The sequence below is a fragment of the Mus musculus genome, chromosome 8 (assembly GCF_000001635.26).
Source record: "Mus musculus strain C57BL/6J chromosome 8, GRCm38.p6 C57BL/6J".
Classification (NCBI taxonomy): domain Eukaryota; kingdom Metazoa; phylum Chordata; class Mammalia; order Rodentia; family Muridae; genus Mus; species Mus musculus.
In genome coordinates, this window is record NC_000074.6 from 114,220,142 (window position 1) to 114,232,980 (window position 12,839).

The 12,839-nt window shown below is 41.8% G+C and overlaps 1 protein-coding gene across 2 annotated transcripts in view; it reads left to right on the forward strand.

Moving 5' to 3' along the window:
• Positions 1–12,839, forward strand: part of Vat1l (vesicle amine transport protein 1 like) — a 168,794-nt gene that overhangs the window by 14,861 nt on the left and 141,094 nt on the right. For both annotated transcript variants that reach the window (XM_011248394.2, NM_173016.3), the window contains exon 2: positions 10,065–10,194. In XM_011248394.2, the coding sequence (XP_011246696.1) occupies positions 10,065–10,194 (130 nt within the window). The remainder of the gene's footprint in view (positions 1–10,064; positions 10,195–12,839) is intronic.

Sequence of the window (12,839 nt, forward strand, 5' to 3'; positions counted from 1 at the left end):
CTAGATGGAGAAATTGATACACAATGCACAGTATGGACATTATGTTTGGTTCCCAGATCCTTGCTGCCCTGCTTCCTGTGTACCATGAAGTGAACAGCCCCTTTCCCCATGTTCCCACCATCACGCTAGCCTGCTTCACAACACACCCAGACTCAGTGAAGTGAGAGACTGGGGACTGAGTGTCTATAAATGTAAGCCAAATGAAAACATCCCTTCTCCTAACTTACATTGGGTATTTGGTCACATCAACCTTAAAAGTGACTACTGTATTCAGCCACAATGACCACATTTTAAGTGTTTGGTATCTGTATGTATGTCCAGTGGCTACAATATTGGCGAGCCTAGATAGAGGCTGTTCCCATTACCCTAGGATGACATAGACGTAACCATGCTAGTCTTTACCTCTCTCCATTTGTCCTATTGAAACAATAGTTTTCTTATACATCTTGTAATCGGTAGCAACGTCCTGGGAAATAACTGTCCTACTATAGCAACAGTGGACTGTTTTTGCTTGGGACTCCTGTGCCTTTGATAGCTTTATGAAGAAATCAAACTGGGGTCACGCTGAAGCCTTTTTCCTCTCCGTGGAGAGGTGGGTTAGAGCCAGAGGGTTTGAAGAATGGATATAAGAGCACGTCCATCCAATTCTTCCATTTGTGAAGCACCCAATCTCAATGAGACAAGTTAATAGCTACTTTCTCCATGCTGGCTGTGACCCTTGTATAGCAGCCTCTTGTGGAATTGTCATACTGTGTAGTCATTTATTTTGCTGAGCTCTGAACTCCTGGGAGGTGCAGATGTCACTGTCAGTGTTGTAACATCATTGCCTAGCCAACCCCCAAAACACAGAGGGTCTGTTGAATCTAAATTGGATGAGAATGAATGTTCCATACGAGCAACTGCTGCCAAGAACTCTTCTGGAGCTCACGCCTTGGTTAGCGCACAACATGGAACATAGAGATGTTAACCTTTTCAGCAACCATCATAGGAACAAATACCTCCTGCCTCTCCCAAGGGTTGAGTAGATAAATACCTCAAAGTCTCCCAAATCAAAAGCGTTAGTCTTGGCATCAAAGACAGCTTATTTGTGCCATGCTCTTCTGTATCTGTTGAAAACTGGTTCTGGATATTTACATTCTCAATATGTCTCTTTGGCTATTTTATTACATGGTGAAAATACCATTGGAGCATGTCTTGAATACTAATTTAGACAGATGATAGGAATGTAGTTCTTTTCCCAGACACACTAGCAATAAAGAACTCATGCAGCTATAGCCTTTCCTAATAGCATCCATCATCACTGTTCATGTCATAGAGGAAAGGATCTGGGTGGGGCAATAATCCCATTAATAAGAAAATGGTAAGCTAGGGAAAAACAACTTTAGATTGATTGGGGAATTCCTTATTTATCATATGGATGTAAAAGCCTGTTTACTTAACAATTGTGGTTAGAGAGGGCAGGAAGAGTTATATGGATCCAGACTCCAAGGGGGACTGTGGTCAAGAAAAGTAGGAAGAAGGGGGCAGAGCCATCTAAAACATAGTCTTTCCACCCTCTGATTGAACGTGGGTCTTCTCCATACTGTGACTCACTCAGGACAGTTCTAGCTGTCCTCACATAAGATACTCATTGAGAGTTACATACAAAGTATCCTTGCTTTGCACATAATTTTCCTTCCAAGAGCAAACTATTTTCACAGTCTTGAGATATCAAAACGGGTACTTAAAAAGCCAAGAAAGGAAAAAAATATGAACAAGATTTTTCTGAGATCAATCAATACCTATTTTCCTGGGCATGCACATCCTACCAGCTGGGAGTAACAAGCAGATACCAAAACTATAGTTCTGAAGAAATAAAATGAATCAAACATTTGCTTCTTTGACCCTACCTAGGTTGGAGTTAAGCGCTTTAATGAACATATTATCGGCAAAACAAGACCAGAATAATAAGTGGCCCATGATCTCTGGCTATTTCTGCTTGGTCAGAGCCTCACCTCAGATCTGCTTGGTCCTTCTCCTAATTGGTAGAGGCTGTCCCACATGCTGGGGTCAAATTCCACTTGGAATTTGAAGGGCTTCTTTTTGAAGCCACCTGTTCTGCAGCCATCTGTGATCTCAGCTTCCTATGGACATAGAGAAAGGAAGCACTTAGATATAATTTAATGGTGACTTTTACACCAAGACATATGTAAATCCTGCAAGTGTTTTGGTGGCCCTGCCTGCTAATCCCCTTCTGTTTTCTTTTCCCTCAGTCTCTGCCCCCTTTCTTTGTCCTTTGATCTCCTTAATTCCTTGTTTTCCTTTTCTCTTACTATGTCACATCCTTAATTAATGGTCTTATTCTAATTTCAGGTTTTATATAATTAGTTGTTAGGATGCATAAGACCTTCCTTCTCAGGGCCCACCACAGGAAGGATCCTTTAAGTAGTCACAAGTAATAACTGTTCCAAGAGCATGAGGGAATAGAAAGCTTTAAAGTGCGTATTTCACCACCACTCTGGTCATAGATTCTGATATATGTCACCAGAATATTAGTTTAGGGCATCATCCTGCTACTGGGTACTATGCCTACTGACAACTTATAGCCCATCCCCTTCTAAAGAATCAATTTTGGCCAAAGAGATGCACCCCCTCCTTGTCCAGGAGCGCAATCTCTCTCTCTCTCTCTCTCTCTCTCTCTCTCTCTCTCTCTCTCTCTCTCTCTCTCTCTCTCTCCCTCTCTCTCTCTCCCTCCCTCCCCCCCTCTCTCTCCCTCTCCCTCTCCCTCTCCCTCCCTCCCTCCCTCTCTCTCTCTCTCTCTCTCTCTCTCTCTCTCTCTCCAGCTTTCCACCCATGACTACTCAGTACAAGATATAAAGCCTACTTCCTTTGTCTTGACTAAGAAACGCTAAGAGGGCAAGAGTTTTCATGGATTCAGAGACCTCTGTGTGAGAACATCAGAAACCAACATTTCCTCTGCCCAATCCAACTTCCCTTACAATGATCCAAGCGTCATTCCTTAGGGTACTTACTGTCAGAATGCATGAAAATCTCAGTCCTAGAGTTTGTTTCCCAGTGAACATGACCTTTGATGCCCTCTTTGTGTTAGGAGAGTGGTGGTGGCAGAAGCAGCTCACACTTATGGAGCAGTTGCCGGGTGAGACCAGCTTGGTATCACAAGTACTCAGTATTAGATCCACACCACAACCAATGGAATGCCCAATGCCTAAGACTTGATCCCCAAGGAAGTCATGCAGAAGGGAGAAAATTAAAGTGGAGGGTTTTAATACATCTTCGGGGATGGCACCACTTCTTTAATAAACCTTTTGGACGTCAGTGTTTTGACTTCCTTGCTACCTTCTATCTCAGCACATTCCTGGTGGCCACCAAGTGTTCTGCTTCCACGTCCTATAAAAGTACACATCCCATCATACTGTAGGGAACTTTCAGGCATTTGTTCCTATGAGGATTTAGAATGTGTTAACTCTGGGCTTCCAAGACCTAGCATACTGCATGGTAAACATCAGGTGCTCAGTGTGCTGAATGCAGAGGCTCAATCTTTCTAACTGGGAATGCTCTGTAACATCTTCCAAAGGAAGTAAGTAGGGAGGCTGTAAATTCGTATCACCCCCATTTTGGTATTGTGAACCTCAATGTGCCCCCATTTTGTCCTTTGTAAAATTAGGATAACATCATTATCTCTTAGTATTATTATGAGCATCGTATAAAATAAATGATACCATATGTATAAGCCACTTAGCCTCAAATGCAGTAAGTGTCTCATGACTGTGGTCTGTTGTATTCACTAGCCATGAATCAGTTGCTTTTCCTCTTGGGTTCCATCTTCAGAGAAGTCCGTTAGAAAGAACCCATCCCTTCTTGAACATCCCTCTGCATGGGAAGAGCTGACACTACTTATCACAGTGCCTTGCAACCCTTTTGGCAATGGGGATTGCCTGGCATGTTTGTTACTTTCATACCACTGTGACCATGGTCTCTAACAAAAATCCTTTTGACTCTCATTTTTGGAGTGTTTCAATTCAACATGGCAAGGGAGCCAAGGCAGAGTAGTTCATGGCTCAATGAGCATGAAACAGGCTTGTTCGCATGGAAACAAGCCAGGAAACAGAGAGAATGAGCGCTTGTCCCTATTTTCTTACTTCTGCCCTATATCTTAGAAGTCCCATGGACTTCCAATTAGCAGCATTAGCCAGGAAGCAAACATTCAAATCATGACTCCATGGGGGCACATTTTAAATTCAAACTATAACACTTAAACTAAAGACCCTCTGATCTGGGGCAGAATATTCATGCTTACAGGGAGAAAAGACTCAAAGGGGTCTTGCCATGTATCCAAAGACACAGAATCTGGGTTACTCAGCCAGGCTACAGTGGGAGAAGGCACTGACTGCTACCAACCATGGGCAAGGCAATCTCAGTCTCTTCACTGAATATTCAATGCACGGGAACTTAGGGCATCTTGAAGCTATTTCATAGAACCAGAAGAATCCATGAGTTGAGGATCTTCCAGATACAGCTTATATTTTACATTTCTGTCACAACCTCTCTTGTTGGCTTTTTATAAATATCATTAGCAGGGACATGGCAGCCGATCTAGTAATTTTTTTTTATCAGAAATTTAGACTTAGATAATAATGGCTTGATGACAACATGATCAAAGAACAGAAGTTTATGAATGCAAGCCAAGGTTTTGGATCAACAAATTGGGGTCTAAGAAAGAGGCAGACAAATTAGACCAATGAATCTAATCAATAAAACTACATCTAACAAGGCTAAATATAATCTTCTGGACCAAGATCAGAAATCTCACCTGTCCTGGGAGATTTTCTTTTCATATCTATCCAATGACCATCTATCAATTCTTACCATATCTCATTCCAATAAGGACATGAAGTTTTAGCTCAGTAAGATGTATTGGTGAGTCTCCAAGCATTTTCCACTGCCTGGCAGCAAAGCTTGGAAACTTTGATCAATTGAGTCAGAGGCAGGGACCAACAATCTACCTTAACAAGCTTTCATGGGAATTCTCATACACAATAAGATTTTCAAGCCAGGGCTGGGAAGAGGGCCCGGTTGATAAGGTGTTTGCCACATACGCATAGGACCAGAATTCTATCCCTACTCCCTATATCATAAACCAGGCAAGTCCATGATGCTTGCTAATGAGCCAGCCTAGCTGAATAGTGAGTCTCAGTACCAGGGACAAATACTTTCTCAAAAACTAAGTAGACAACCCCTGAGGAACTGCGTACTAAGGCTGACTACTCATATCTGATCACAAGAGAATACACAGGCACTTATAGACCATACACATATGCACCATGACATATATTTGCACCTTCCAACACAAATAAGTGCATTTGTAAATAACTGTAAAATTTTTTTTAAAGATTTAAATATATTTAAGATTTCTAGGACTCTAAGAACTGTTATAGAGATTAAAGAGACTTGCATGAAAATGTATTGTGAGCTCTGCTATGCCAGGTAAATGTAAGGCAATATTATTTAAAAGGAATGTCCCCAAATGCCTCCATATTTCCTATTATGACATTAGAACCCTCTTCTTATGATTACAGTTCTTCAGGATACCTTCTTCACACTACTGTCTTCAGCCCTTCAGGATGCTATGCATCAGTAATAGCCCATTCTACCTAATTTCTGACTAGCAATTTAGTATGGGAGGAAAAACAATGGTTTACATATATAATATATTTAATATATTTAATATATAACTTGTAATTATTAATATGTTGATATCAATATGTTAATATTATCAATAATAATCTGTTAACATTATGTATATTATCTATTTAAATTATGCCAGTGTTTTTAGATATGATTATACCAGAACATTAGGCAGTGACATCACATGCTTGAAAGCTGTATTATATGACTCAAATTAGAGATGTTAAGAGACCCTGCCATGTGCTTGTGCATCCACAAACTCTACTGTGCCTTCCATATACCCTCAAACTGAGAGCCAAAATAAGTTGTTCTTTCCTTAAAAAAAAACTCAATAAGAGAGGCATCTAGAGGTTTTGTCCACTACTGCCCTGGCTCCCATGTGCACCTGGGTGATTATGCCTAGTCCTTAGCAACTCCCCTGCAGGAGTGTCCAAGGAAAAATCTGGTTATCTCCGAGAGTACTGGAAACGGTAATTATGAAGCTGTGTGTCTTGATTGGCCCCTGTTTTGTTTTGCTTTTGTGGCCATGAAAAATAAAAACAGGAAGTGCAATGGCTTTTGTTTTCATAGTTCTAAACAACATTGCTTTATCTGGAAAAAAATGAATAATGTTTCAATGGGTGGTTGATGGTACTTGCTTCTTATGTAGTTATTCGTTTTATGAGACCAATACCACACAGGAGATTAAAGTAAAGAGAACCTAGTAGGAAGATGTGAGAATAACAAGGAACTCAGAAGGCAGGAGGCATGGTGGGACATCAAGGTGCTCTCTTCACTTCCCAACTTTTAGGAAACAACCATTTGTTGGGGTGATATAGTTGCTCATATTAAAAATGGCTCCTGGGGCTGGAAAGATGACTCTGTAGTTAAGAACACTGGCTGTTCTTCTAGAGGAGTCAGGTTTGATTCCCAGGTTCTACATGATAGCTCACAACCATCTTTAACTACAGTCCCAGGCGATTCAACACTGTCTTTTGGCCTCCATGGGCATCAGGCATGCACGTGAAAATGGATCAGTGGTTAAGATAGTATCCTGCTCTTGTAGGGGACCCCAGTTCAATTCCCTGTACCCACATCAGGTGGCTCACAACTGCCTGTAATTCCAACATCAGGGGTTCCCACACGTCCAGGCTCGTCCATCAGGTGCCTGCCGCATATGAGCATACTCAAAGGCAGACACAAACACATAATTAAGAATAAGGTAAATCTGTTACAGATGTTTCCCTTGAACATGTCATATCATCCAACATGGTGGGTAGAGAAGTTTCCATAAAGGGGAGCATATTCAGGAGGCCGGGGAGATGGCCTTTGCCTTCCAAAGGGCCCCTTACAATATCCAGATCATCTGAGGCAAGATGGGGAACTCACCTCACTCATGACCAGGAAAACCTCAATAAAGTGTTGATTTTTCAACCCATCCTTCAAGGAAGCCATCCTCTTTGACTTCCTCTGTCTTGTATGAAAGAGACCAACAATTGAGAACATTTGTTCTACAATCTTGAGAACCTGAGTTCGAATCCATGTAGAAGCTGTGACTTATACATGCCTGTGACTTCAGCACGGAGGGAAGAATGGACCGGAGAATCACTGGGGCTTGATGCTGCCAGATAGATTAGAATTCAGAAAGACTATGACTCTAGGAAATAAATTAGAGTGGAATAGAGGTGACCACCCAGTGTTCTCTAGCCTCCACATAGGCATGCACACACATACATACACTACACCACAGGCACACACACATATACACACACACATGTGTACCACATTCACACATAGTGTGCTGTATTCTATAATGACTCAAGTTTCTGTTATGCTTGAAGTCAAATTCATCCATATATATATTTTTTTAAAGATAATACTGACTTAGACTGTGTCTCTCTGGTTTCCTCCTTTGGAAATGGGTACTACAATTCATTGCTCATGTCAGTAACATTGAGTTTAAAATAATGAAATGAAAATAGTACAGTCCCAACCACAAATCTGACGTGTAAGGAACTCGAGCTGCATCCACTTCAAGAGGATGTGTATGATGCAACAGATAAACGCAGTCCACAGAGGACAGGTCACCTCTTCTTTACTGAAATAGATACTTGCTTCCTGGGAACAGTGGCATGTCGCATGACTGATGGAATCACTGAATAGTTTACTGTAGGAGCAGTCTGTCCTGGCCCTTCTGAGAGCTCAGTAGCTTGGATCTCAGCTCACAGTCACCGACCCACTTCGTGCTGAAGGTGACTGAAGACAACCCTCCCAAACCTGGCAACCAGCATCTAACATGGAGCCTTCTCCAGGGGCAGCTGTGCTTTCAGAATGACTGAGTGATTATTTTCTGGCATTTCTCTATCAGGGTCTTGGAAAACCCGTAAGTTCTCACACAAAGGGGAGCAGTGAGCTGAACTGTGCGTGGGGTGAGGTGAAGTGCTTGATTTGAGACAGAAATTCTTTTTACTGTTCTACAGGGACCCTTTGGACAATGGATCTTTTCACAGAAGTGAGGTTGGTACACAGCTGATATTGTCCTGTGTCAGCTCTGAAATGGATTTTTTAGCACATTTTATTTTAAAAAGAGGGGTGAGGCTTCCTGAAATGTACACATACTTCTTGCCTTCTTAACTAAAGACATGTGCTCTGAGCCAGTGTTTCTTGAGAACTGGCGCTACATTTCAGGGCTTGACCCTTCATTTTTACAACAAGCCTGTGAAATGGGTGCTGCCTAATCCTTGTCTCGCAGATGAGAAAACTGAGGACAGAGAAGCCAACTTATTGATTTATTCAAGATTGTGTAGTTAGAAGTGGTAAACTTGAGACTTGAATTCCATCTCCCCAGCCCCTTAAGAAACAGGACTTATTGCTGGAGAACATTTTGATTTAAAAAAAGAAAAACAAAAGGACAGGAATCGTTATTAACCATCAAAGTAGAAAATCTGAAGGTTCATATAAAAAGCATTTCCATTATGCTGGAGTTCAAAAAAGTCTTCAAGCCAGAAGCATAAACTTTTACATAGTCTCGACAATTCCTTGGTTCCCAGATGTCATTTGAGCACCTGCTCTATGGTGTGACTGTGAGACCATTTTATGCCAGGAACTATAGAAACAAATACATTTCTTGAGGCATACAGTTGCCTTCTGAAGGGCCCCTTACAAAATCCATACCATCTGGGGCCAGATGGGGAGCTCACCACACCCATGATCAGGAGAACCTCAAGAAAGTGTTGACTTTTCAACCCATCCTTCAAGAAAGCCATCCTCTTTGACTTCCTCTGTCCTGTATGAGTGAGACCAGTGCATGAGGGCAGGGTACACAGGTAGAATTAGATGCTATTCTGGCTTCAAAGAGGCCTCACTGTTCTCATAATTTTCAAGCCATTTTGCTTGGCCAGATGCTAGCAGACCTGAGGTTGCTGGGTGGAACAGTTCGTCTTCTCAGATGGTGGCTAATGAAAAGGAGAAGCTCCTAAGAACCGTATCCCTTGATAAAAGATATCCTTTTCAATGAGATGTGTTCTTCCATGCATGCGGTTAGCAAATGAAGTTAAATGCGGCTCTAAGAATAGATCTAAAACACGAAGCCATTGGGTGTGCTGATGGCATCCGTGGAATTGAGCGTGTGATTTCCTATGGCAGTGGCTTAGACATAACTTTCATAACTGTCTCGTTTTAAAAGTAACGAATCAACAGGAAATACCCTGTAACTTCTCTCATGCAGATATGGCTTAGATTCTATACCCTCAGATCCCTAGGGCCATCGTTTGATGTCCCTTCTCTGAGCTACCTTCCTCCTATAGGAAATCCTGAGGTCTTTCGATGGCTCGCGTTCATTATTGTGGATGCTGCTTATGCACAATGCTGGCATAAATATGTATGGTGATTGAGAAATGTTTGGTTGTCTTGAGCCCTTTAAATTAGGTGCCCTTTCTCTTTCTGTCTCACGGATAGACTGGTAGCCACTGCGTCTGACTGTTTTCCATGTGTCTGCTTCTAACCACTTCCTAGTATGTTTTTTAAGCCTTTGATTAAGTGCTGGGATGTCTAATGACCAATCTAGTCAATATGTGTTTTCAGACTAAGCGTGAACAGACTCTGAGGGGAGGAGAAAGGGCTGAATCAGAGGGTGAGCAGCAACTCTCTCCTCTGCCAGGAAAGCATTACTTATCCGCACAGAGATAATTGAATTTTGTTTTATTGCTGATATCTAGCTAAGTGGCATTACTATTAGGGATACTTTGGCAAGAAGGAATTTTTTTACAAAACGGAGGAGAGGGAAGGAGGGGGGAGGGGAGAAGGCGGGGGGAGGGGAGAAGGTGGTGGGGGGGAAGAAAATGCAGAGCAGTGCTTTGAGTGACTCTCAGTTTGAATACCTTTCTGCTTGCTGTTCACAGTGGCTTAAACTTCATTGACCTGATGGTGCGACAGGGCAACATTGACAACCCTCCCAAGACCCCCTTGGTGCCAGGATTCGAATGTTCTGGGATTGTTGAAGCTCTGGGGGACAGCGTAAAAGGATACGAGGTATGGTTTCAAGTCTGACTTCAACCATCGTAATCTTCTAGAGCCTGTGAGGCAGTAAAACTGTGCAAACATATTTCAGATAATATCAGCCATGGTTTATTTTGACATTTTGTTATTTGGTAATATTCACCATGTTTGCAATGATAGGACTTTCAGAAAAAAAAAATCTCGTAGCCACCATTTTCCACCATCTAACCAACTCCAGAACACAAAAGTAAATGGAGTCACTTGTTTTATAATGTGGTTCCGTAAAGTATTTACTTAGTTGATACCTTTTAAGTTACGATTTATAAATTCTGAACTATTTTAGGAATGGATAGAGCAGGAATTTAAATTATAAAAAAAAAACCTTAAGTCAAATATTTGCCCCCTACTAATAGGATAGAATTGGTGCTAAATTAATGACTTTGGAAGAGGGCAACAGGTAAGTGGTTTATTCCATTATTCTGCTTTCATACACATATGAAATTCTCTATAATAAAACATTTAATTTTGAAAAAAAAAGATGCATGCATGACTTTTCCTACAGACTAAATACAATTTTGTCTATAAAAACTGAAACCCTGCGGCCGGCCAGATGGCTATTGGATAAAGGTGCTCTCCACCACGCCTGATGATTTGCCTGATGATCTCCAAAACACACGTGGTTGAAGGAGAGAACTGCATGTTGTTCTCTTATTTCCACATGAGCATTGTGGTGCGCACGCACACACACACACACACAAACACAAATGATATAATAAACATCAATGAAAAGCCTCAGCAACATTAGCTGTATAAAAATTGCAAGTTTAGAATCTGAAAACTCACTACAAATCAAATTCAAGGGCTCTCACTCATAACTGAGATCTCAGCAGGGAGGCTTGGTGGCTGACATTTGAGAACTCACCGTACCAGCTTTGTAGAGAAGTCATCTTTTTTTTTCTAATCACAAGGGACCACACACACACACACACACACACACACACACACACACACACACACACACACTCAGTAAAGGTTTTTACTATCACCTCAGTTTCACAAGGTGCAGTAATTCTCTATGAGGTTAAAAGGAAGAAAGCTGATTCCTGATTCAAGTCACCTAAGCCACTTGACACTTCCTACAGTCTCATGGCCTTGACCCATATTCCCACCCTCTCCCCCAATGCTAAAAAAAAAAAATACACGCAAAGAGTGAGGAAATAAAGGTGAACCCTGAAAAATCCAATGCCAGCAGTCTCTCCAACTTGACCTTCAGCCTGAAGCTCATCCTCTTCCCAGCTGGAACTTTGCTCTACCTGAAAATATTGAATGTCCCAAATAAATGGCAATGAGTGCCTGGAAGACCCATGCTATTTAGAGATGTTTCTGTCAAAGATTCCCAAATAATATAGGAGAAGAAAAGCCCAGAGAAGACAAAGAAGGAGAAGGAAGAGGAAGAGGAGGAGGAGGAAGAGGAAGAAGAGGAGGAGAAGAAGGAGAAGGGTAGAGAAGGGAGGAGAAGAAGAAGAGGGAGGAGGAGGAGGAAGAGAAGGTGGAGAAGGTGGAGGAGATGGAGGAGGAGATGGAGGAGGAGGAGGAGGAGGAGGAGGAGGAGGAGGAGGAGAAGAAGAAGAAGAAGAAGAAGAAGAAGAAGAAGAAGAAGAAGAAGAAGAAGAAGAAGAAGAAGAAGAAGAAGAAGAAGAAGAAGAAGAAGAGCTTGTGATTTTTAAATGCAACTTTCCTTTCTCTGCCCCTAGTGGATATTCACCAAGGCACACATCTCTCTCCCTGGAAGTGCTGCATCCACATGCATCAGTTTGTTCTTCACTCTCCCACATGGCCCCAAAGGAAAATCTCAATCTGCGCACTCTGATAGCCATGAGCATTGAAGAAATATTAGTTACCAGAAGTGTTATTGGTCTTGATTTAGAGGGATAACTTAACATTCTCAATTAGATGCATTCGTTCTTTAAATATAGCTTATCTTCTGGTTAGCCCTGGCTTGACAGTAATATCAGGCCTTCACATCAGCTTCTCTCTTCTGCCAGTGGTTCTCACATGTGCATATTTTTTTAAAGGGCCTCTCTGCATGTTTCCATACAGAGTGTAATATGGGAGAGAGCCGACACTAATAGACTCCATGTGATTCTGACTTAAGAGTTTTAATGTTGGAGATGGAATCCCATTGGGGCTCCGTAGTCCATGGCACTTTTGGTGTGATCGATAGCAAAGGGTTGAAAAGTTGTTGCCGGAGGCCATCAGTAAAGGACTGATGTGGGATCATGGTCTCAGGGCTGATTTTAGTTTTCTTACTAGAATCAACTAATAGGATAAATAGGTGTATATATTTCACATGTGTATATACATACATGTATGTATGTGTATGCTGATCCTACACTTACACTGTGAATCACAGCATGACACTCAATTCATTTCCATGTGGATTCTAGAGGCCATTCGCTACTCTGGGCTACTGAGTATGTGTGTCCATTTTCACAAATACATGAAGAAGAAACCAGTGATGTGCTCTCTTCACGACCTCATCCAAATGCTTACATTGAAGAAAACACTTAACAGAGTCACTGGCAGTGGGGTGGCCTTTCTTTTCTCTCTCACTTTTGTCACTGGGCATCTATTCCTTATGCTTCATTCAGTGGAGCAGGGCTGTGCCTACCAGCGTG